At 38.0% G+C, this 20,865-nt stretch overlaps 1 protein-coding gene across 2 annotated transcripts; it reads left to right on the forward strand.

The window, feature by feature from the left end:
- The first annotated feature begins 2,085 nt into the window (after window positions 1–2,085).
- Window positions 2,086–16,998, forward strand: wu:fc17b08. Of its 2 annotated transcripts, XM_027020465.2 has the most exons (7): window positions 2,086–2,182; window positions 5,190–5,255; window positions 7,216–7,292; window positions 7,574–7,703; window positions 8,372–8,668; window positions 8,892–8,988; window positions 10,518–16,998. In XM_027020465.2, exons 1-7 carry the CDS (start codon window positions 2,086–2,088, stop codon window positions 14,986–14,988), a joined length of 5,235 nt encoding a protein of 1,744 aa, XP_026876266.2. In that variant the 3' UTR covers window positions 14,989–16,998. The 2 variants fall into 2 exon arrangements, with proteins under 2 accessions (XP_026876266.2, XP_026876267.2); XM_027020466.2 differs by lacking the exons at window positions 2,086–2,182; window positions 5,190–5,255; window positions 7,216–7,292; window positions 7,574–7,703 and having other exon boundaries at window positions 8,376–8,440; window positions 8,578–8,668.
- Window positions 16,999–20,865: the final 3,867 nt, after the last annotated feature.

A 20,865-nucleotide genomic window follows, 5' to 3' on the forward strand; every position in this document is an offset into this window, starting at 1 on the left:
ATCCCTTTTGGTCAATTTTAGCTTTTTAGACACAAATTTTGGTTTTCACAAAGTTTACTGCCTCTGTGTTTTTTCCAGATGTTTATATGGTATAGTGAAGTACACTTATAAGCATTTCATAAGTTTTTAAAAACCTTTTATTGACATACATCCAGTTTAAGCAAAGAATTAATATTAACAGTGTTGACCCTTCTTTTTAAAGACTTCTGCCATTCGCCTTGGAATGCTGGATAACAGCTTCTGGGCAAAATCTTGACTGATGGCAACCCATTCTAGCGTAATCAGTGCTTGAAGTTGATCACAGTTTCTGTGTTTTTGTTTGTCCATCCTCCTTTTGAGGATTGACCATGGGTTCTCAATGAGATTTAGATCTGAGGAGTTTCATGGCCATGGACCCAAAATTTCAATGTTTTGTTCACTGAGCCACTTGGTTTTCACTTTTTCCTTGTGACGTGATACTCCAACATGCTGGAAAAAGCATTGTACATCACCAAATCGCTCTTGGAGGATGTTTTGATACCATTCCTTATGCATGGCAGTGTTCTTAGGCAAACCTTTGAGCAAACTTTGTGAAAACAAAAATTTGTCAGTCTCAACTTTTGGCCACGACTGTATTCAAATTCTATACTCCTGGCTTTCTGAACAGTTTTTGGTCCCATTATAATTTCTTATTATGACTTGTTCTCTTGAGCACTATTTAGTTTCCCCCTTTTATATGTACAATACACTCCCAATACATTTTTCTCTCTCTGCAATGCAGCCCTCTGCCTTTTATGGACAGTTTACCTGTATATGTATATTGGCCACTGTATTAGGCACACTGACACAGCTGTACCGGTTCTCATTTTGTCGGCACTATTGTAATAAGTTATTTGTTAGCAATTAGTAACTTTGCAGTCTAGTAACTTGACTTGTGCTGTGCTATATGTGGCTTTTCTCACGAGTGACATATTCTGGTAACAGGGCACATGTGATCTGGATATTTGCGTATGCATATACATATATATGATTTATCATCCTACAAATAGAACACTGTCTATTATTATACTTACAATATAACACTGCAGAATCCTCCATGATAATGCAGAGACAGCATTCTTTTTCAAGGATCCTCCACTAATCTCCTTCAGACAAAACAAAAACATCAAAGATATGCTCATCAAGATTGAGTTAAATGATCATTCAGATAATAACTGTAGTACTGTAGCCTGCAACCGCTCTAGATTTGCTACATGTAAATTTATTAACACAGTCACCAAAATAACTGGCACAAACGTATTGTTGTCTCCCATTCCTCATACATTACGAGTGAGTTGTCTTCTATATTACTTGCAAGAGATGTAATCAGCTTTACATTGGAAAAATCCAAGAGAAGGCTTGCTGATCAGTTTGTTGAACTCCTTTTGACCATCAGAATTAAAGTTGTAACATTTCCCGTGGCAAGGCATTTTAATACAAATGGACACTGTGTTAATGACACATCTGTTTGCATTGCCAGATGTTGCTATGGAAGCAATGAAATTGAAAAAAAAACAACAACTTTAGAACCACATGGAATAAATGTTATGATTTAAACATCTACATTTTCATATATATCCTGGATTGCCCTACTATTAATTCAGAAGCACTTTGCTTGCACAGCTGGTGAAGGACCTCTGTCCGAAACGGCCTGTTTGTGTACACTATACTATACTATACGATACTGCGGAGCGTATAATACAGGCTATATGCCAGTCCTCTTTCACAAACAGACCAATGTGTTATCAGTGATGTGTAGTGATGTGCCTAAAATACATAAATACTATGCAACCAGTCCTAGATCATAGGCAAAAATAAGCAACTTGGATAATCAGAAAATGTATCTTGACGGGTTTCAATATCGAGTTAGCCAAGACAGGATATAGAACTGTAATTTCATTAATTTATGTTTCAGATTATAAAATATTGAATAAACCTTTGATTTAGTGGTAGATATTTCCATGTTTCAGCTTGATTAAATCATTTGAGATAGTCTCTGGGTTGCGTGCATCGTGACGTGTACTCCTTTTCCGCACGATTCAACGTGCGCGTACTTGAGGGTAGAAAATGGCGAGTTTGTGCAAAAAGCAGATTTGCACAAATGCGAAGCACGGTATTCGTCAGGACTCGGATTCGTGGCGGTGTACACTTATTCGCTGTGTGGGTAAGCTGATTATACGTGGCTTGTTTGACTAAAGATACTGTTAGTGGTTTACTGATTATGTTCTGCATGTGCGATAAAAACGGACTGTCTGAACCTGGTAGCTAGTTAAGTTAGCCAGCTAGCGTGCTAGCTAACATCGCTTAAAGCAGTTCTGCGACTTATTGTGTTTTTTGCACGACTCTTTCAGTGACTGTCACGCATTCAGCAACAAACCGTTGGGTTGCCTGGCATATTCCGTTGTTCATCACCAAATAATGAGTTATTATTTGTTTTATTTTATTTACTTTGCCATAAATTGGGTGAAGTTCCTGTGTCGGAAACTAGCTAGCGGTTGTAGCCACAGAGGGAGTGTTCACGGCAAGATGCGGGAACGAGCAGTCGCGTGAAGGTAGATGCGCGTTCTCATGAGTGCGCGCGCTTGACAAATTTAGAGGTGTACTGTGTTTTGTTTTGGGGGGAGGTGACGTGCTGCTATTTAAACTCGTGGTCGTCGCCTTACTGAAAATGTTTTTAAATGCTCGGAAATATGCTTTGCAATTTGTTGTGTCGGCAACTGCCATTTCCAAAAACTAACAGCTATAATAGAGACAAGATCTTGTCTCTATTATAGCTGTTAGTTTTTGGAAATGGCAGTTGGAAATGGCATATTTCTGAACTGAAAAGGGCTTTGGGTTTCTATCTTTTACACTTCCCACTTTTGCCCAGTTGTTCGTTGGGTAATATCTAGTCAGTTTTTACATGTAAAAATCCATTAACTTAAACAGATCTGTACTGTTGTTGTATTAGATAGAAATGAGATTTTGTTACACTTATTGTTAAAATCCATTGAATATTTAGGCTTCTTCCACTACACTAAAACCATAGTAAGTGTGCCTGTTTGGGAATGTTCTATGTGCTGTGGTCTCCAGCGAAACAATGCACCGTTCAACTTATCATTTTCATTACTATATCACCATTTTAGAGGTATGTAGCCAGCATTCCCTAGGCCATCACATGTTTTGTTGACTTTGGGATAGGGAAATGAAAGTTGCTTCTATTAAACAGGATGAGCCTTTGGTGGTTTGGAGCAAAAATGCAAGCTTCTTGAAAATGTTTGCCTCATTTTCGATAGTCAAATGCATTTTCTATCCTCTGTTTGCTGTCTGTCTGCTCATTTTCTGTCTGTTTTCAGTTGGCCTACATACTTTTCAGATCTTAGTAGACTGCTAGTTGTAGTCAACCAGCTTGCTTGGAAGAAGGGGAGAAAAATGGCTTCTCCTGCTTACCATAAACTGGTTTGTGCATTAGCTGGTGGATGAGCTGGAGGCCTGGGAAGGCTTTGAACGACTAGTTTGTAAGATGTCTGTTTACAAACTTTAAGTAACAATAGCTAGCAATGTAGCCTAACCAGCAGTGCTGGATAGCTTTTCTAGAGCTCCTTAGTAATGCACCCCTTCCCCCCCATTTTTCCTCTTCCTGACCTTACTTGGAAAATGATAAGTGGCTCCTTTTATATATCAAAAATGGCAGGCCTTGTTTCCTCCATGCAAAGCAGTATTATCTAGCTGGCCAAGTTAAATGGCTCTTTAAGGGGTGGAGACTTGTCTACAGTGGTGTTTCTTTTTCAAGAACTGCTGTCCACTGTCTTAGTACATGAATGTTTTGTTGTGATATGAATTGGGTGGTGTGATGCTGTATTCACAGATAATGGTAGTTTGAATGTTTTGCTCATGTAAACCTAACTCAGTTTTCTTGGCTAAACAAGCACTTGTGCACAGCCTAACTGTGCCCAACTAGAGACTGATTTGCTTCCAACATCACAGAATGATGAAAACGAGTATCAGGTTTTGATGATTGGCCTACAGATTAAATAATTGAATTTACTGTGCCTAAGCACAAACTGGCTTTCAAATTTAGTGATTTATCATTTAGGTAGCTAAATTAGTCTAATTATAACTTTGATCCAATGGTCATTACTCTTTATGCTGCTGTTCAGATAACACAGCTGTTTGGTCCCAAGTTGTGTTGTACCATACTATGAAACCCATTTCTGTTTGTTCTTGAGTTATTTGGTCTTATTTTGAGCAAAGTCATCATGTCATTAGTAGGCTTCCTATGTTGAAAGGACAGTTATTGTCATATCTTTTGAAATCTGTCATGTTACTCTTACACACTGTGAGCCCTGATATATATTTAAAACAAATGTTATGTCATTACACTGCTTCTGCGAATGTAGTGTTAACATACAAATGAGGCAGACAAAACCACACAACTTGCTACCTATGTCAACAATGCCACCACAGGATGTTGGTATGTAGATTGCCTGTCAGGTGCCTCAAAATGCTGAAGTTCAGGAGGAAGGGGTTTGAGGTTGCAGTCATGGCAAAAAAGTAGGCCCAATGACTTCTCTGTATTCTCAAAATCTAGTATTCTAGAAATGCCTCTGTCTACAGAGATACTTACTATTGTGGAGAAGCAAAGACTTTTAGAGCCCACTTCATTTGACAGCTTGTTTTGCCACTACTTGATCTTAACTACAAGTTTCTTGAGCATGTATCCCTTCATGATGACCTTTTTTTTTTTTTTTTTTTTTTTTTTTTTTTTTTTTTTTTTTTTATTTATTTTATTTGTTTGAGTTTGCATAGTCTTGTGAATCTTGATTGCATGTGTGCCTTTTTCTGTCAGATCAAGGTTTTTGTAAGCACTGTTGCAAGCAAACAAACAAAAATGAAAAATTACAGAAATCTTGAACACCTGTGATGCTGACTGGGAGATGTATTGAAAAAACCTTTATTAAGTATGACACCTACTAGGCTAGTCTGATTTCTTTATTCTTGTTAGTGTGCACCCTTCTGTCTGATCCTAAGATGAACCTGTCAAACTAGGAATGACTACCTTATGCCTTTAAAACTTCAAAGGTTCTGAAACTAGAGGCTGAGGCATCTTGTTAGATATGTTTGGGATTTTGGCGTTATGCATGACACCAGAATAGTTAACAAGAACTCACAATAGTTCCCACTCTGCATAGGTCTTGAGAAGATCTTGGACGTGTTGCATGGGACAAGAGTTTTAGAGGACTTGAGGCTTTTTAAAGGTATGTATGTTTGTACAAAAATGCATTTTCTGAAATGAGTGTGCTATGACAACACAGACTTGCAAAAGATTTTGCTGCATTTCATTCTAAATTGCATTTCTATTTTTTTTAAGTCATTGTTGAGAGACAATAATAACAATAAAAAAACACAAACCTTATATGAGGCCACTTAAGCAGCAGCAGATCTTTGGTGATCTGCATTCCTACAGAATTCAGTTCCAACATAAAATGAGAACCATGATTCAGTTAATCAAGGTGTTCTTCAGCTTGGCCATATTTGTGGTGCAAGTAAACTAAGTATGAAGCTTTGTTGGTGACCACTGTTTTTAAGGTTGTTTCTTAAATATAGGTCAAAGTTTAGACACACCAACACAGTTATCTGTCTTACGATTTTAATATTAGATGCCTTTTAGGTTAGTAGTCAAGACCTCAAAGCTATGAAAGCGTATGTGGACTTGTACAGTAACCAAAAATGTGCAAGGTTCATTAGAATAGCCACCCTTCTCACACTCATGACTCTCAGCCTACATGAAGCCACATAGGATGCTTTTCCAAAATCCTATGGGTGAAAGAATTTCCAAAATTCAAGATGAAAATCCACTTATTCAACCGGTATCAGCTTCAATATGTATATTCATCTTGGAATCAAATTTACACCTTTTAGATCAGCATCATCAAGATGATGGAAAAACTTGCGGATTATCAAGGTGTGTCCAACCTTTTGTCTGGAACTGTATGCAGACATTGCTGCACTACGTTCTGTGCTTCTTTGCATGCCCTTTAAATTCTTGTGGAACAAACAGCAGTATTTTCAGAGTCTGCACAGAAAAGGGCACATCTGATTGTTAATTACTTTTTAAAATAATATGTAATGTATAGTTTTGTTTACCATAGTCATGGACACAGAAAATTTGTATTTGATGCTCTTCTTGGTTCTACTGAGATCATCCCCACATTGTGGCTTGATGTACATATTAGAGGGAGGATAGCAAGTTTTGTTTTATCTGTAACTGAAAAGACCCTGGAAACATTAGCCTGTTTACACTCATTAAAGCGGCTATAATCGATTTTACAGTTCTTGCTAATTTCCTAAAGACTTGGCCACTGAAGGAGACTGCTTACCTTTTAAGTCTCGCATTATCCTTATAAAGCCTCCCCATCCAAAGATATACTGAGAGCTTGGTGTGCCCTTATATGCACTTGCAGGAAGTAACCCTTCTGGCAGAGAATTTCCTCAGTGATTTATATTGTCACACTAATTTTTATTTATTTATATATATATATATATATATATATATATATATATATATATATATATATATATATATATATATATATATATAAAATAAAATGCTGCTGATTACACAATCTGCAGACCACCAAGATCTATAAAGGATTCAAGATCTATAAAGAATTTAGCATTCAGGATGCAAAGCCAACTGTTTTTGAAATTAAATGGCTTACAACAGTTTTAACTTGTGGGTTATTCATACTCGTAGGTCTGCTGCTGTTCCCGGAGTTAACAGGGACATACAAACATACAGAGAGTGCAATCTCACTAATATTTCAATGTAAAAGGTATACAACTCAGCCTGCTAGGCAGTCCGATGAGCTCTCTGCCAGGTACTGATGGAAAGGTGAACAGGTTTTGTGTGCTTAAGAAGTTATGATCTTGTGCAAACTTTCATAATCTCCAATCAGATATACAGTGAGATTTCTTGTGGGATGACATTGAAATTTAATTGACAAGATGATATGAAATGTTTCTTGGTGGCTTAAGCCTGGAACCAGTGGTGAAGACTCTATCAAGGTTGAGCTATAATAAAGGGTACAACCATAATGTTTCAATTTTTTTCTTTAACAAGTTGTGAGAGCACAACAATGGTCACACTAAGGGTACACAATATTTCCCCTTCCTAGCATCTATAGTTTAATTTTTACTTTTCTTTTGGATCCACAGATTATAAGCCTCCAAGTGTGTCAAATTGGTTTGATGAAAATTGTCTTTTCTGCTGCTTAAGACGAGAGAAAGTGAAGGTAGTTTCTTTTTGTTTCTTTGTTTTCCTCTCTTGATTAAGCTGTTCTGAAATTGAGAGCAGCATTTTGTCTTTCAAATTTGCATATTCAGTAAAATCTGTATGCAGGGCTAAGGCTGTTTGCCTTAGCCCCTCCCCTTAACACATTTAAGTTTTATGTTTTGAAAGATGCAAACCTATGGTTTAGGGAAAATTGGGATGGGAAATTATTTTTTTTTATACTATCTTGATCTGTCTTACTTGCTCATTTGTCTTAGTTTTTGTGTCCTTTTCAACCCACAGGAACATGTAGTTGCACTTAATAACAAAATTGTGGAAAGTGGAGGCAAGCCTTTACTTGGCAAGGATCATTCTAATATCAGACTTGAATGGCAAGTAGAAGAATTTCTCAATGCAGTCTTGCACAGGAAAGGTGAGTATTCTTTGTATGGGTCCTGATGTAAAATCTAAGGCACCATTTAATTACCAAATACAGTTAACAAACATTATAGAAATGTTTATTAGAAATACCGTGTAGGCGTGAATTTAGACATTATAGTCTGGCTGCTGCTAAGAACAGTGTATGTTGGCCCTCCAACTCAAATGGTCAGTTTTCTTAACGAAATTGACTGGATATTTATGGGTGGTAGACAATCCCTAATTTAGCAGTGACACTGACCTGCTGTAAAGTATACTCTAGCAGTGCTGCTGGATCTGATCTACATTCATGAATGAGGTAGAGTGAAACTGACACATTGTAGGCAACGGATGGGCTACTGTTTGTAATTGTATACCTATAAAATGACTAGGTGTCAAGTGAATGTATGTTTACAGTGGACATTTAACAAGTGCCATGCATAAATTTGTGCATGTTACACAGTATATTACATTTTTGGTGTTTTGTCCCTTTCTAATTATTTGGCAGGTGTGTGCGTGCGCGTGGGCTTTTTTTGTTTGTTTTTATATGTATGTGTGTATGTATGTATGTGTGTGTGTATAATGTGTGTGTGTGTGTGTGTGTGTGTGTGTGTGTATCTGTGTGTGTGTTTCTTTGTTAGTTTATTTTCTTGTATTTTCAGTACCTTGTTTACAATCCTACAGAATACACACCGAGGATTCCGGATCCTCACATACCTGTGGTGGCGTGTGATGCCATGCAGCAAATGATTGGTCAGTTAGTGGTGCATTATACCTCAAACAACTCTCAGGGCTCACCTTGGCACAATGGGAACACAGACCAAAGCTTGTTGAAAGCGCGCTCAATCACGACACCCACCATTGCTGCTACGGCTGTCGCCTCTGTGCAGAATCCTGTCCTCAGTAAGCTCCTCATGGCAGACCAAGACGCTCCCCTGGACCTTTCAGTCAAGAAGGTCAAACCAGAAATTGCTGAACTAGGTATGATGTTGATGCCATCTTTTCAGAGGATGTTAATTCAATTATAATCTTGGGGCCGGTTTCTTGTTTATGGAATAAGACAATTCCTGGATTAAATTGTAGGGCTAATGGTTGAATCACCATAGGAAATTCTGATTAGCCTAGGTTTTTGTTGGTTTTAAACTGGTTCTGGGTAACTGGGCCTTTTAGTATTTTTCTTGGCATTAATGATGTTAATTTTCAGATGGTGTTCTGGATCTTTCAATTAAGAAGAATCGTAATCAAGATTGCATGTCTCCTAAAAACCCTCATATGGATTTCAGCACAGCATTTGGTACAAGGTTAGTGCATCACGATTATAGAGTTGTGAGAAATTTTGTAAGCCCTTTGGAATTCCCTGGACTTTAACATGAATGGCACCTAAAATGTCATCTTTTCACTCATGTTCTAATGATTATGCCTCATGATCACATGATGGCATCAGGACATTTTGATGGTACATCTTTTTATTTACAATGTGTCGAAATGCAATACAATGTGCATTTAAAAGAAACCAACTTTTTTTTCCCTCACCTATCCACAACTCCAGTGGCAGCTGCACCTAGTGGAACATTATGGGTAGTCTCTAGTAAACTTAAGATGTGCAGCAATATGGTGTGGGTTTTTTTCCCCCCCCCCCCCATTTTTTTGTGTGTGGGGTCTGATTGTGTTTTTGTAAAGAATCAGTTTGTTCTTCGCCATGGTAACCTCCCAAATACCACTCTTGGTCAGTGTTTTTCTTAGGGTTAACACGTGAACAAAGTGCAAAGCATGCCTGCCGATCCTTTCTCATGTTTGAGGTTTTTGTGGCATGCACATGCACTCATCTTTGCAGGAAGCTCAATCTTTGGCACTGGTGCTAAATGTTTTCCATTTTGGCCTGACTGGAGTGATGGGGAGACTTTAGAGTTGTCTGAATCACTTTCATATAACTTCAACAAAATTTTCTTGTAAGGTTCTCTTTAAATCTCATTTTATTATGACACATTGTAATATATATTGCTCCATTAACACTGTAAAGAGGTTATTTTCTTAGGTTCATGTACTTGTTTAAGCCATATATTCACAAATATTAACATATGTTTGTCAAAGAAGCCTTTATTATTTAGACAGATTTTATCACCTTTTAGGGGCCATTTGTGTAGAAATCCTAATTCAAAAGTATTCAAAACTTTGACTTGTAGCCATCTTATTAATCATGATCAACAATGGCACATACAATGAATTGCAAACGATGACAGATACTGCAGTTTGTAAATGCATTCTGCCCATAGATATGTCCTAGGATAAAATCTACAAAAGTGAGGAACAAAAACATGGTGGTGGCAGTATCATACTTTGTGATTGTTTCACTGCAGCAGTGACTAGCAGTTAAGATTGAAGAACAAAAATATCCAGTTTTAGATGGCAGGGCAGAAGATAATCTGGTGTGGTGTTAGAAATTGAAAGTTTGTGTTCAAGTTGACCAGTTAAAGCCCTGAACTGAATTGTTTAAAAAAAAAAAAAAAGCACCAAACAAGTGTGCAACACTAGTATAGCTGAAGAGAAGATTCCACTTAGTCATATTTTAATTTTCTTGCTGTTAGGTGTACCTTATTTTACCCAGGGCTTTAGGCCCAGGTTTTGTGTAAAATGTAAAAAAATAAATACAAAATACCCATGTCTCTTTTAGTTTAACAAAATTGGACATGGGTAAATTCTGGGTACTTTAGCAGATTTGCAGTTCAGTGTTTCTGTGAACTTGTCAGCCTGTGCAATATAAGTCACTTCAGCAGTGAAAATGCCACAGTGGGAATGTTATTTATCTATTTATTTATTTTTGTGCCCCAAGGGACTCTCTGGATCCGGGTCCTGCTAAAGTAAAAGATCTGCAGTCAGCTTCCACATTGGAACACTTCATGGCTAAGCTTTGTTTGCATCACCAGCGGCAAATTATTGATGCATTTGGGTTCTTACAAACTGAAGTCAAGGCTGTGGCTTCTTCTAGTAACTGTCAGGTGTCGTCTTCAGTTGTCCAGGAAAAAGCCCAAAGCTCAGGCTACAGTGAAGCAACTTTTGAAGAACAACCTGAAATCCAGGCATCTGGGGAGACGCACACTTTGTCTGTAGCAATAAGCAAGCCTGAAGTCCATGAATCTGCTTTTGGCACAAGTAATGAATTTTCACCTGCAGAGCAGCCCTTGAACCCTGATGGGTCTTTTATTCCAGCAGTCAATATCGGACCTCCTATGGATCTTAGTAAGACGGGTATTGGAGATGACGCGTTGTCGCCCTCTAACACTGTAGGTGTTGAACACAGAAGTGCAAATTTTCAACTTAAATGTCCAACTCTCCTTATTGTAAAAAACAGAAGCTCTGGCAGTCTTGAAGCCAAAAATGTATCTGAGGTGGGCTCAAGAATTCGGCATAATGCTGGCACTTTAGAGCACGACCTGTGCACTTCTGACACACAATTACAAGCAACTAGCAGTGAGCCTGACATTATCGAGATGTCTTCATTGTCTTTAGGACATGAACACTCTGAGCCCAAATATTGCACCATACAAAGAAGCCTTCCTGCACATGGCAAAGATTCTACTGTTAGACCCTGTCCAGATCAAAGGATCTCACATGTAATATCTCCTATTTTCCCAAGAACAGCTAGGAAAAGTAGGAGAGCATCTCGCCTTCGACAAAGGGGTAACCTAATATGCCCTCTTATAAATGATCCTGATATTAATTGTGACATTGTTTATGTTGGCAAACCAATTACTGAATGTGAGCGTCAATCACATAACAGTATGCTTCCACGAAAAAATGCTCGAAAAAGCACAAGAGGACATGTGTATATTGGGGAATGCTGGGAACTAAAAACTGTGCGAACTTTGGCACGCAAGTCTGCTGAGAATGGTAGTGGGAATTGTCATGTTCCTATACCGGAGATGACCACATCAGTCACCCCAAAGCAGGCTCTTTCTAAGCCTGATGGTGTTCCTCCAATGGACATTCCATTTACAGGGGAATGTATGGAAACCGTGATGAACAAAAAATCCTCAGATCAGCCAGTGGAGACAGAAATGCCTGGTGATGTTGTTGAAGTACAAAATGACCATTTGATTGTTGAAACCAGTCAGACGGGTCAAACCCAGAGTAAAGAACACATTTCCTCTCTACTTCCAAGTGAGCAAATTGGTGCATCTGTACAACAGAACTCCAATGCAAGGATACATGGCAGTGTTGCGGACAATGTTGAACTTGAAGATGAGCAAGGAAACCCTATGGATACTAATATAACAAATATTAATGGATCCACTGAAAAGGTGGAGCCTGCAAAGGAATCTGTAGAGGCTCCAATATCCAATATCCAAGATGGCTTAGAAAATGAGATTCAGAGTCAAAAGGTAGCCACAGAGTCATTGTTGGGCATAGTATCTACAGATATAGCCCAAGATGACAGATCAGATACAGAAAGTACAGGAGTAAGGATTGATTTGAAAGAGCAGAATGCTGCAGTGGATGATCTACAAACAGAGACCCTACAACAGGTGGAATGTCTAGAAATGCCTGTTGGGACCTACACTGATAAAAATGCAGAGTTGCAAATTACTGGCATGACTAAAACAAATCTCCAAACAGAAGATGGTATCAGTGTAACCCAAGATAAAATTGGGGAATCGAGGATGCCAGATTTAAGTGTTGATGAAATTTCTCTAAAAGAAATGCCTAAAGAGGGGCTGGTGCTGAATACTCTTGGAGGTTTTACTCCAAAAAAGGTTGTTCCAAAACATGCGTTCTCAGACAGATGTTTGCGTAGCAGAACCAATCAAAAAATAGTTACTGAAACTTCAGGTCAGAAGGAACTGGGAGATTTGCAGTCAGATGACCAAGATCCCAATACTCTAGAATCTAAAAGACATTTGAAATCTTTTAAATTGAAACCAATTGAAGAAAATGTGCCCTGTATGGATAGTCAGAACAGTGCAAATGCTACAGAGAATGTTGAGGAAACACAAAGGTCTACCCTTGTCACAAGCAGTGATGTTTTGGGAAAAGTGGATATGGTATGCACGAGACAGAAGCAAAGGTTAAAAATGACTGTGAAAGAAGCAGATATTGACAAAGGGCAGAAGGTCATTGAGTTCCCAACTCCAAAAAGTGAGCCCAAACTAGAATCACATGATATTGCAGATAATGTGGGGGTTGCTCCACCTGAGACTGATAAGTCACCTGAAAATAAAATCCCTGGCAAGTCATTAAGGGTTTTTGAAAGAATGCCTCTTAGAAACAGGACTGGTCAAATTGAACAACCTAGTAGCAAGGCATCTTGTTCAGCTGTCAAAAATGGTGCACAAGCCAGTGAACGAATGCCTTTGAGAAACAGGAACAGCAGTGCTGTTGATCAGCTGATTGGTGGAGATTCTGGCGGTTCCCCCACTGGAGGCCATTCGGAGCGGTTGGAACGGATGCCTTTAAGAAGCAGGAATGGCTGTATCGCTGAACAGACTGTCTGCAAAGATTCTAGTATTTCTCCCAATAGAAGCAGTTCAGAGGGTGTGACGCGTCTGTCCCTGAGGAGCAAAAATAGTAGCACAACTGGTCAGCAGATCACTGAAGAATCCCCTGATATAATCGGAGATGCGTCAGGTTCTCTTGTTGAACAACCAATTAGTGAGGACCTTGGCCTTACCAGTAGAAAAATGGAGAGCACTGGATGTATGCCTCTAAGGAGTGCAAATGTTTCAGTAGCAGAACAGTCATCCAGTAGTAATTCATGTCCTTTATCAGTTGCTTCAGAAAGTCCAGGTCGTATGTCATTAAGAAGGAGCAATACTTCTATTGCTGAAAAGCCGGATCACTTGGCAACTCCACCCAAGATCAAAAAAAGTTCTCAGAGACCTCAGAGATTGTCTAAAACATCTGTACCTCCCTCGCACTTGGAGGCAGAACAAAGTCCTAACATTGCTAAATGCAAAACTGATAAGCTTTTTAAGGGTGGAATGAAAGACTCTTCTTTGCCAGAAAATTCATTAATTTCTGTTAACCTACCGCCTGTGGTTCCTAGTCAATCCAAGTTTTTGGAGGCATTAAACAGAGAAGAGAACCAACATTTGATTTCAGAGTTAAATACCAAATTTGAAAAGATGCAGAAAGGGTGGGTTCAGATGGATAAAGAGGTACAGCCTGCACCACGACCAAAAAACAGGGCTGACAGGCTAAAAGAAATCTGGAAAAGCAAACGTAGAATTAGAAAACCAAGGTCATTAGAGCAGCAAAAATTCTCTCCTGTGCAAACATTATTTATGAAGTCTTTTGACCTTCCCAGTATTTGTCGGTGGTTCTTGCAGACAACTGAAACAAAATCTCTAGTCATTGTAAAGAAGGTAAATACTAGGCTTCCATCTGAAACACAATTGTGTTTTCACACCTCTGCATCTGTGCCTGGGACCTCCAATGGAGTCTTTCCAAGTCTTCAGGCTGAACGCTTAAAAAAGCATCTGAAAAAGTTTGCTATTGTGTCTCCTGTGAAGAGCAACCCCAAAACCAAAAGGCTAATTGCTAAAGCTTTAGCCCATGAGGCCTTGATATCACAGGGTAAAATAAAAACGGAGTCGATCGCTGCCACCCGGATCTCTTCGAAGCCTCACAGCTATACAGGTCTGATACAAACGCAGCTCCCTGAGAGCCATAGCAAGGGCACAGTCGTGAAAAATCCAGCAAGTGCCAGAATTCTGAGGAAATATTCCAACATGCGTGAGAAAATGCAAGTTCAACAAAACACATTAAAACACCTGGGGCGTTCACGGGAAGAGACAAAGCAAGTGCATATAATGCCAAAGAATGTCTCTAAAGAGAAGCTGTCCACAGGTAGAAGACAAAAGTCAGCCATTGTCACAAAGGTAAAAGCCTTGGCTAAAAAAGTCAAAGAAAAGTCTGCTGTAAAAGTGAGGATCCCAAAGAGGAGTGTCAGTAGAGCACTAAGAGATTTAAATGACAAAGATGGTGTCCCACCAAAGGGGACGCTCCTAAAAGTGGCAAAATTCAATCCTATAACTGCTACTAAAACTTTGAGTAAAAAAGAGATGCTGATGAAAACTGACAAGTCTCCACAAGCTAAACCAGACATCAAGAAGTCACCTCTTTCTAAAGCTTCTGATTTGTCTCCATCTCAGAATGCCAGCATGAAACCTTTATCAGAAGACCAAGTATTGACTAGGTCTCAAAGAAAGATTGAAGCCACTCAAACTGGATCCCCAAAAACAACCACCAAAAGAGGCACTGAACCCTTGGTCACTTCAGCAAAACGTACAAGGACTTCAAAATGATTGTGAAAGATGAGCAGATACGGACTGCAGTTGCAAATGAATACTGGTTATCTGTTTCAGCAAGTGAGATTTATTCTTTTCTGTATAGACATGCTTGAAAGGAAACTTTTGAAGGGATATCCTTTTACATGCATCTTCTATACATTTTTTTTTCCCTCTCCTCTCTCTTTCAGTGCTGGAACTGTGCAAGTTGTTTTGTGAGGTCCCACAAAAACAGTGCACAGTGCAAAGGTTTGCTACTATTTTCACAACCAAATGTAAATTGTGCTTATAGTACTATTTTTTTTTTTTTTTTTTTTTTTTTTTTTTTGCTGGGTTAGTTTTTTCATGGATATTAGAACTGTTTTATTCTGAGTAACCAGTGGTATGCACTTGTTATTACAGACCTACAGTGCAACACGCTAATGTCCAGATTTGAAGTGGTTGTCCGTTGGTCTTCATTACAAATAATTGTGGTTGAGTATATGGTGTTTGGCGGAAAATATTATTATATTTATAATTCATCATTCCTGTTAGCAATTAGTAATGCTTGTGCAACTTTGATAATGTGCCTTATTAAGTAACAGACTGTTTCTTAAGCCTCAACATCTTTATTGCACATAGATGTCATTTTGTTTCAACATGGGCCTTATATCCAAGGTCCACCTGTGAGCTCTGTTTCATGCAAACACCACACATATTGAATTATTTCTTCTAAACTTGTTTTTGAGTTCTTGGTAAATTCTTTATTCTTTTACACCTATAGGTGATACTCAGAGCATTAAATATAAAAAAAAAACTTCAACACTCTGTAACGTCCTTGTGGTTGTGTTGTGGTGATGTTTACTGGTGTCATTGTTATTGCGTCTTACATGTTTGTTCTTTGCTTTCATTGCCTCTGTTCCATTAGATCATTTTTCTCACTGATTCCAATAATTAGCTAAGTGAAGCTAAATGTTTTATGTAGTATTACTAACATGAAACATAAAATGGCTAACTATAAATGATGATCTGAAATGACTTGTCAGAGTAGTATTACTTTATTTTGTATGTTAAAATGTCAGCCATCTTTCAGTCTTCATTCTACTGAATATCTTGACTAATTTTTGGATCATTGTACAGGTTGTTTTTGTTTTGCTATGAGGCTTACAGCAGGGTGGAGGCAGAGGGTTTTTATTATTTATTTAAAAGCTGTGTATACAGTGGATGCTTGAGCTGGATTTCCTAGCCTATGTTTGACTCAAGATGGAAAGAGAGAACTTCACTTTTGTGTTCCTTAGGATTTGAAGTCTATGCATGCACAATAATGTGCCTCTGAATATTGTACAGAGAACTGACTTTTTGGTTTGAAAAATCCTTTTTTTCAATGTTATGTCTACTAAATGGGTCACCATTCAATACAGGTAGATTTGACCAGAATGAAAATGTGATTGCTTGGAGTGTATTGTCCACCAGCTAACAATGCAGGTTTCGGTGCAGATACTTCCTGTCATAGATAATGTCAATTTAATTGTGGTCAAACTTTTGTTTCAGTGCTGAGTCTAGTTATTACAGAGTTTGAGTGAATATGGTATCAATTAGCCTAATTTTTAAGTCTTTCAGTTGACTTAAACCTGTTTTCCAAAATTTGATTTGCTACCATTAGAAGAATTATTTACTCCCATTACAGGAGTAAACCTGTGAAAAATTGTTGTTCTTTTAGGGTGCTATTTGGTGGCGTTGACTTGTCATCTCAGTCTTTTAATATTTTACTTTAGCACAACTGTCTTTGTTTTTCTTGCTTTAAAAGTAATATCTTGTAAATGCAAAGCTATTAATCTTTAGATTTTTATTGATATTTAATGTTACCATGGGTATCATTGTCACAAATTGATTCACCCACCAAATACCAGACTTGAACATTTTACTCTTTACTATTGATATTTATAGTTTTGGGGTTTGTATATTTGAAAAGAGAACACAGATTTATTTGTGTATTGTTTTTAAGTTTGCATTTTCTTGCTATAACTGAGATAAAGTGTTTGAATTGAAGTGTTTCCTTGGTTGATTTTCTACATGTGCTGTGATTCAAGATATAAACGATTGTTGGAGCAAAGGTTCATCAGAGTAAGATATGAATCTGATGATGATGATGATGATGATGATAATAAATGTAATCGAGAGATTGACAATGCTAGTGTGGGTTACATGGTAATGTACAGGTAATTTGTCATAAAACAATGGTCGTTTTGGAAACAGTATTGCTAACTGAAATTTCAAATGCATGGTTTATTTTGTCAAAGATAAAACATGATCCTTTGGTAACAATTTATTTACTCAAATATTTTACTTTTAAACAAATACACATCCCTCAGTAATTAATGGGTTCTTAATTGTTATAAAGGTTAAAAATTCACTGTTGCAATTTTTCCTTGTTTTTTTTTTCTTTTTTTTTTATTATGAGTACAGTCATTCCCGTATTTCCTGGCCACATCCCAATAGGATGAAATGTTGATTTATATTGATCGGGGGAGTATGATGACCTCTGGGATCAGTAAAAAGTAGGATGTGATACAGTTGAAATCATAAATTTATGTACACCAGGCCAATTTATATACAGCCACATTCATTAAAACTCAGTCCTAGTACACATTCCCTCTCTTGGGTCAGTTAGGATACCTCCTGTATTGTAAGAATGGGAAATGTCAGAATAATGCTACAGACAATAATTTATTTCAGCTTTTATATATTTAGCACATTCCCAGTAGCTCAGGTTTACATACACACATGGTTAGTTTTGCTTGCATGGCCTTTAATTTGTCCAACTTGAGTCAAACATTTCTGATGGACTTCCACAGGCTTCTCACAATAAGTTCCTGGAATTTTGGTCCATTCCTCCTGGCAGAAAGGGTGTAACTGAGTAAGGTTTGTAGGCCTCCTTGGTCATGCACGCCTTTTCAGTTCTGCTCCATTTTCTATTGGATTGAAGTCAGGGTTTTATGATGGCCACTCTGCTACCTTCACCTTGTTGTCCTTAAGTCATTTTGCAACAACTTTGGAAGTATGCTTGGGGTCATCGTTCATTTGGAAGACCCATTTGCACTCAAGTTTCGTGGCTAATGTCTTGAGATGTTGCTTCAATATCTCCACCTATTTTTCCTTATTCATAATGCCATCTTTTTTTTGTGAAATGCCTCCGTCCCATCATGGTTGAGATGGAATTCTTTTGGCTTGCAAGTGCCGCGCTTGCATATTGTCTTTTGAACATATGAATCTGGTCCCTTTCGACATCTTGAAATTGTACCCAAGGATATACTAGAATCTGGAGTTCCACAATTCTTGGCATATTTCTTTTGATTTTTCCCATGATGTCAAGCAAAGAGGCAAGTAGGCCTTGAAGGTGGGCCACAGGTATACCCCCAGTTAATACAAATGATGTCAATTAGCTTTTCCAAAGCTTCTAAAGCCATGACACAATTTTCTGCAATTGTCCAAGCTATTTAAAGGCAGTCTTTAAAAAAAAATAAAAACTAAAATAAATTATATATATATATATATATATATATATATATATATATATATATATATATATATATATATATATATATATATATATATATATATATAAATTTTTTTTTTTTTTTTTTGTATGTGAACATCTGACCCATTGCAAATTTTATATAATCATGTGAAATTTGAAAATTGGTTGGAAATGTAGACATCCTAAACAACTTGCTAAAACTATAGTTTGACATGGAATCTGTGGAAGGGATGTTAATGACATCTTTGAGTTTTCTGTACAGATGAGGGTTTTTTTGCGGGGGGGGGGGGGGGGGGTTGGTTGAAATCTCATATCTTGACATGAGATGAGCTTATGAATCTCTTGGTTTTGGTTTTCTCTAAACTTCTTTAAGACCTAAAATGAGTTATGCTTTCATACTTTTATAAATATTTAATACTTGGGCAGTTAACAAAGTGGGCATACCTTCAGTAGATATAAAGAGTTCAAATGAAGCTTTCAGGTAATCTTGGCTTAAGTGTTTATTAAATACTAGCCATACATCCATGCAATATCTATTGCAACACACACCTATAGCCAACCTTCAGCTTGCAGTGTTCAATTTTTTGATGACTCGTTGGCCCACTTCTGGGCTGGATATTTTTGTATGAGGACCACTCCTAGCGGTGGCAATGATGCATGAAAAAACAACACTTTTTGAGACTAGTAAACCTGTCAGCGCAGCAACACCATTCATGCCGCTAGTTAAAACTAATATCCAATCGGTAGTGCACCTTTTAGTTGGAAACTTGTCAGTTGCCTTGGGATGGATGATGAACTGCATGGCAGCAAATGGGCTGTAATTGATATGACTTTAACTTCAGCAACTCTACACCTGCAGCACTGCTGTGTTGATCTTTGGTAGTGATTGTAGCGTGGAACATAGTTTGGTAACCAAGTGGGTTTCTTGGCCATTACTTGGTCACCACTGATCTTCCAAAGATTCTCTTCAGGGTTTAGATGAGGATTATCTATCTGTTTATTTGAGTTCTCAGCTTCCCAGAAGTGCTTTGCCGGTTTTGCTGTGTGACAATGGGCACTGTCTTGCACTAGCTGATTGGGTGTTGTTGAAGGTGGTTTTAAACATTAGCATTCACTGTCATGTAGCTATAGAACACAAACTGTGACACTTCCTTCAACAAACGGAATTGGCTTCACACACTTTGGGTTCAATCCTTCAACACCAAATATGTTTCCCATCTGAACCTAACTAAATTTGCTAAAGTGAACCTTGGACCAGTTCTCAACTGTCTACATATGCTCCTCAGCAAAGGTTAGTTTAGTCTTTTGGATGCTGAAACGCTGTATGCTGAGACATAACCATTTCCCATTCATCATTTAATTGGCAAGCAATTCCAGTTGCAGTGTTGAACCGATTTCCCAGTAAGAGTTTGTATCATCCTGTTGTCTCTGGCCAACCAGCATTTTGTGGAGACTTGAATGAATTATTGTTATTGTAAAGCTTCTATATTCAGACTCTTGGAACAAACAACTTCTCTTCAATTGCTGAAAGGGTCATCCCTTTAGCCTTCATCTGAACAACCTACAGGCATAGGGTTTATCACCTGAGAGAATCTCAATATCATGCAAAAGGTTGCCAGATAAATAGAATTTGTCAGATAATTAATAGGAAATTAGAACCAGGTGCCAGATTATCAAACTAAAGTACCCAAAGTGTTCTCCTATTTTGATCACAGCTCTCTTTCAAATTTCAAATCTCTTTCAAAGCTGTCTTTGTCAGTGCACTGAGGGCATTAAGAGGCATCATTCAAACAACCTTCATTCCTCCAGAATCAACCATGAGCACCACAATCTCAAGAGGTGCTAGGGCGATGCCATTTGCTGTAAATGTACTCTTACAAATCCAGTATTATAGCAAAAGATTAGGCTTGTTCTGTCTGATATTCACCTTTTAGGTTCTCTATATAGTTATATGTACTATAGATTAACTGAGCTGAAAGAACACACCACCCATATGTGCCCTACTGTGACATTTATTTTAAGGCACGCACTATTAGTCTCTTTATTACTTCTATTTGGTGTTCATGAGGAGTCAATTAAATTTAAATAGCAAAAATCTGTGATCAACATCTTTTCATTTATCTCACAGTTTTCTGATAATTGGAGAATGCTGAAGCCTGCATCCCAAGTGCACACTCTGGAAGTTTGCAAAAAGTGTGCATTACCACCCTGATGATGTAGATGATTGGCAGATTTTGAAAGCCCTTTGGCCCTCTCGATTTTGCCAGGAACAGGCAAGTTAAATCCACAAGTCTACAAGTAATGAGAAAATTGCATCTTCCGACTGGACGCGAGAATCCAGGTCTAGATCCCTAGTGGGCAAGCCTATTGGACTGTGG

Source organism: Electrophorus electricus, chromosome 9, assembly GCF_013358815.1.
Source record: "Electrophorus electricus isolate fEleEle1 chromosome 9, fEleEle1.pri, whole genome shotgun sequence".
In the NCBI taxonomy this organism is placed as follows: domain Eukaryota; kingdom Metazoa; phylum Chordata; class Actinopteri; order Gymnotiformes; family Gymnotidae; genus Electrophorus; species Electrophorus electricus.

Excerpts from the sequence above, each read along its gene's own strand:
- wu:fc17b08 (XM_027020465.2), top strand. The coding sequence starts at position 2,086 with ATGGCGAGTTTGTGCAAAAAGCAGATTTGCACAAATGCGAAGCACGGT. Across the intron at positions 2,183-5,189 it reads TACACTTATTCGCTGTGTGG|GTCTTGAGAAGATCTTGGAC; the intron begins GTAAGCTGATTA and ends CACTCTGCATAG. Across the intron at positions 8,989-10,517 it reads AGCACAGCATTTGGTACAAG|GGACTCTCTGGATCCGGGTC; the intron begins GTTAGTGCATCA and ends TTGTGCCCCAAG.